Source organism: Rhagoletis pomonella, unplaced genomic scaffold, assembly GCF_013731165.1.
Source record: "Rhagoletis pomonella isolate Grant_MI unplaced genomic scaffold, Rhpom_1.0 Rhpom_scaffold_00003, whole genome shotgun sequence".
Taxonomy (NCBI): Eukaryota; Metazoa; Arthropoda; class Insecta; order Diptera; family Tephritidae; genus Rhagoletis; species Rhagoletis pomonella.
In genome coordinates this window covers 50,917,411-50,921,452 of record NW_023458557.1, presented here as the reverse complement: position 1 = coordinate 50,921,452, position 4,042 = coordinate 50,917,411, and the positions used below count along the sequence as shown (strand labels likewise).

The window sequence follows — 4,042 nt, the reverse complement described above, 5'->3', positions numbered from 1 at the left end:
GATTTGTTTTCTTCTTTTCGTACGCGAACGTTAACAAAACATGTTGAAATGTATACGTTCGCGTTTGCGTTCGAATAATGGACGTGTGGTAGGCGCTTAAACTTCTGTCAACTGAGTTCATTTGACAAGAAACATTTTTTATACCAAATTCTCAAATTTAATTGTGTCTAGGGCAAAATAAATACATCGTTCTTGGTAAATATTTTTGTACCAAACTCAAGAATCAGTGTAAGTTCACAACCTAGAGTTATAGCGTTACGCGATGCAATTCTTCATAATCGCTGGCGATTAAAAAGTAGCTAGTGTTTAAATTGTAGCAAAATTATACACGACTAATTTTTTATAACAAGGGAATTTACGATGAGTAGCATTTTAGATTTAAATTTGCTACGTAGCAATCTGGCACATATTTTGTTGTTGGGAAAGTAACAAAACGTGTGATACATTGCTACGTAGGGATTTCCCGTAATATTTTTATTTGGTTCTACAACCCTTTGGTCGGCAAAAATCCTCCGGCTGAACCCTCCACGAGGGTGCTGACTGGAAATGGGCACTACAGAGGATTCTGTGCGATGTCAGAATGGTGCTCAGCTAAGATCAGGAATCAGTGCTATGTGCTAAACTCCTTAATAGCGTAGTCATATGGAAATGGTTTCTGATCGTGGCTTGGAGGTCTGAAGGGGCTGGATCAAGGCGTCACGCGCACCGTACCGAGGATCGGCGAGGCTGGGGGCCCCTAAATAGCCCAGTCGCGAACGGAGCCCTCTGGGAGGCGGCCACACCCAGGATGTAAGTAGGCCTTACCTGGGCATCGCGGATTTCTGCCCGGGTGGACGAACCCCCTTTCTCCGCAGCCCGTGGGATCAATTATGGACAAAAAACAAATAACAACAACAACAACAAAAACAGCAACAACAACATCAAAAACAATTTATAAAGGGACCGGCCCCCTTAAAGCGTCGGAAGGGTCTCGGCCTACTAAACAAGGAGCTCAAGCGATGCAGAGTACCTCCACCAGCCGTAGTTCGGTGACAAATAGCGGGAAACCAAGGCCAATGGTGAAACCGGGCCAAGCTCTCGCAAAAACGAAGGAAAGTGGCGTTGGGGTTGCTCAAAGGAGTCCACCCCGGGAAACTCCTGGCACCAGTGGACGCCAACCTGGCATGCAGATTGCAGCCGGGGATAAGGCTGAATCTGGGGCGCAGGCCCCGGGCGGTCCTCCCGCGACACCCACGGCCTTCACGAGGCCTGACCAGAGGCCAGCACCAGCTGCAGCGGGCTATCGGCAGAGGAAGCTGGCTGCTCGAATCCTGCATAGGTTCACCGCAACGCCTGACCTGTGTAGCAAGGCGAAAGAAGAGCATGTGAAGGAGATCCTCACAGAAATCGACTGGGCAAAGGCAGTCCTGCCCGACTACCGCAAGCCGGAGGAGAAGCAGCCGCAGGCGCCCTCCAGTAAGCGCAATAGATCGGGGGAAAATACGCCCAACCAATACGCAAAGAGGGTCAGAACGCAGGGGCCTTCTTTTGCTGAAGTAGCCAAGGAGCAGATCCTGCTCGGCGTCATCGATGAGAGCAATGAAGACAGCCTCACCCTGAGGCAGCAATGGAAGTGGGTTAAGGCCGCGATGGCCGACATTGCTATCAACATTATGTTGGAGAATCCGGGACCTCCGCCAACCTGCAAGGGAGCGGGGTGGTTCCAAAATAACATCCGCGTTATAGCATGCGAGGATGCTAGATCAGCGGAGATCTACAAGAAAACAGTCGCAGGTATTGGAGAAGTCTACCCTGGTGCGAAGCTCAGGCCGGTCGACTTCAAGGACCTACCGGTGCGACCGAGAGCGAGAGCATGGTTGCCTTGCAGGCCAGCGGAGCCAGAAAGGATCCTCCAAACCACAAGGCTCTATAGCCCGGAGCTACCTACCGATAATTGGAAGGTGGTAAAAATTAACGAAAGCGGTAAAGCGACGATGCAGGTTGTCCTGCTTCTAAATAAGGACTCCATAGAGTTGTTGGAGCAAAAGAGCGGGGTCATACGTTACGGCTGTGACATGGCCAAAATTAAGGTCTACAGCAACGACGTAAACGCAGCGAAGAACCTGATCGCGGAGGTAGAGCCGGAAGAGGCCAACAGCGACGTGGAGATGGAGGAAGAATCCGAGCAGGTTGATCCGTTGGACGACCTGACCGGGGGTTATGCCTCATCGACGTCTTCGCTGGGGGTCGGACGCATGCTTCGGCTTTATACGGAGGAGGAGTTGATCGAGATGTCGGAAGACGCGGTCAACTCTACCCTAATAGGCGACGTGGGCGATAACGGCCAAGATGGTGAAGGTACTGCAGATTAACCTTCACCACTGTAAAGCAGCTTCAGCTGCACTGCTGCTCCATCTAACAGCTAAAGGGGCAGCCGACATCGTCCTAATCCAAGAACCTTGGGTGGTGGGACAAAACATTTGTGGGCTGAAAGCGCCGGGCTACAGACTGGTAAGTGGAGCCTCAACGGGGAAACCACGGACGTGCATATTGATAAGTATCACACTAAAGTGTCTCTTTCTTCCACAATTTAGCGACGAGGACACAACAGCGGTCAGTCTAAGTGCAAACGGACGACCAATTAAGATGGCATCCATGTACCTAGCGCATGACAAGGAGGTGCCAACTACCTGCATTAAAGACCTAGTGGCCAGCACGAGAGAGGCGCTAATTTTGGGAGGTGACGCGAATGCTCACCATCACACATGGGGCAGCTCCGATGATAACGAACGGGGTGAGTCACTTTTTAATTTCATACTTAGTTCTAAGCTTGTTATTGCGAATAGGGGGAATGATCCCACTTTTATTACAAAATCCCGAAGGGAAGTTCTGGACGTTACCCTTATCTCTGAGAATGCGGAATGTCTGGTCGGGAAGTGGAAGGTGCTTGAGGAGCACTCCTTTTCCGACCACCGATATATCCAATTCGAGGTATTAGGGGAAACGCCCAAGGCTCCTCTAACTAGAAACTTGCGAAATGCCAACTGGCATAGGTATCGGAAAGAGCTGGATAGGCTTTTGCCACAAGATAGAGAGCCGGCTACTCCAGCAAACCTAGAGGAGCTGGAATATCTTGTCGACCATTTTACGGGGGCCTGCAGTAAGGCAATAGACATTGCATGCCCCAAAAAGCAGCACCGGGGTAGGAAAAAGCCACCCTGGTGGAATGAAGAAATCAGGATTTCACGCAAGAACTGCAGGAAAACCTTCAATCAGGCTACTGCGTCTGGTAGTGAGGGACATTGGGAGACCTACAAGACAACGTTACGGGAGTACAAGAAGCTCCTAAGAAGGTCGAAAAGAACCTCCTGGAAAGACTTCTGCAATGGGGTGGAGTCTATCTCAGAGGCAGGCAGGCTCAGAAAGATACTCTCAGGTACTGCCCAGAAAGCCCCAGGATGCTTGCAAAGACCTGACGGCTCCTGGACAGAGACCGAGGAGGAATCACTGGATCTGCTTCTTTGCACACACTTCCCGGGTGCCACGGATAGCATGCCGGTACAGCCACATCTAACTGGAGATCTTTCGGTCACTGGAGATTTCCTCACTAGGAAAAAGGTCATCTGGTCTATTGGGACATTTAAGCCCTATAAATCAGCAGGTCCGGATGGCATTGCCCCCATACAGCTGCAGCAAACACTTCAGCTAAGCTCAGCGTGGCTACACACTATAATTAAGGGAGTATTAGCTCTTAACCATATCCCTAGAAAGTGGAGGGAATCAAGAGTGGTGTTCATCCCCAAGGCAGGGAAGGTGTCTCACAATAACCCAAAGGATTTCAGGCCCATCACCTTGTCGTCATTTCAACTGAATGTTATGGAGAGACTGGTGGAGGTCCGTATCAGAGAGTCGGTTGGTGACAGACTCTCTACCACACAACATGCTTATACGAAAGGTAGATCTACAGAAACGGCGCTACATGAAATAGTGTCGTATATAGAGAGATCACTAGACATCAAAGAATATACGCTAGCAGCCTTCCTGGATATAGAGGGCGCCTTTA

The 4,042-nt window shown here is 50.1% G+C and overlaps 1 protein-coding gene across 1 annotated transcript; it reads left to right on the top strand.

Annotated features, from left to right (window-relative positions):
* Positions 1-505: 505 nt before the first annotated feature.
* LOC118735289 lies at positions 506-2,919 on the top strand. The gene is made up of 2 exons (XM_036464951.1): positions 506-2,490; positions 2,574-2,919. Exon 1 carries the CDS (start codon positions 870-872, stop codon positions 2,349-2,351), a length of 1,482 nt encoding a protein of 493 aa, XP_036320844.1. The 5' UTR covers positions 506-869; the 3' UTR covers positions 2,352-2,490; positions 2,574-2,919.
* The last annotated feature ends 1,123 nt before the right edge of the window (positions 2,920-4,042 follow it).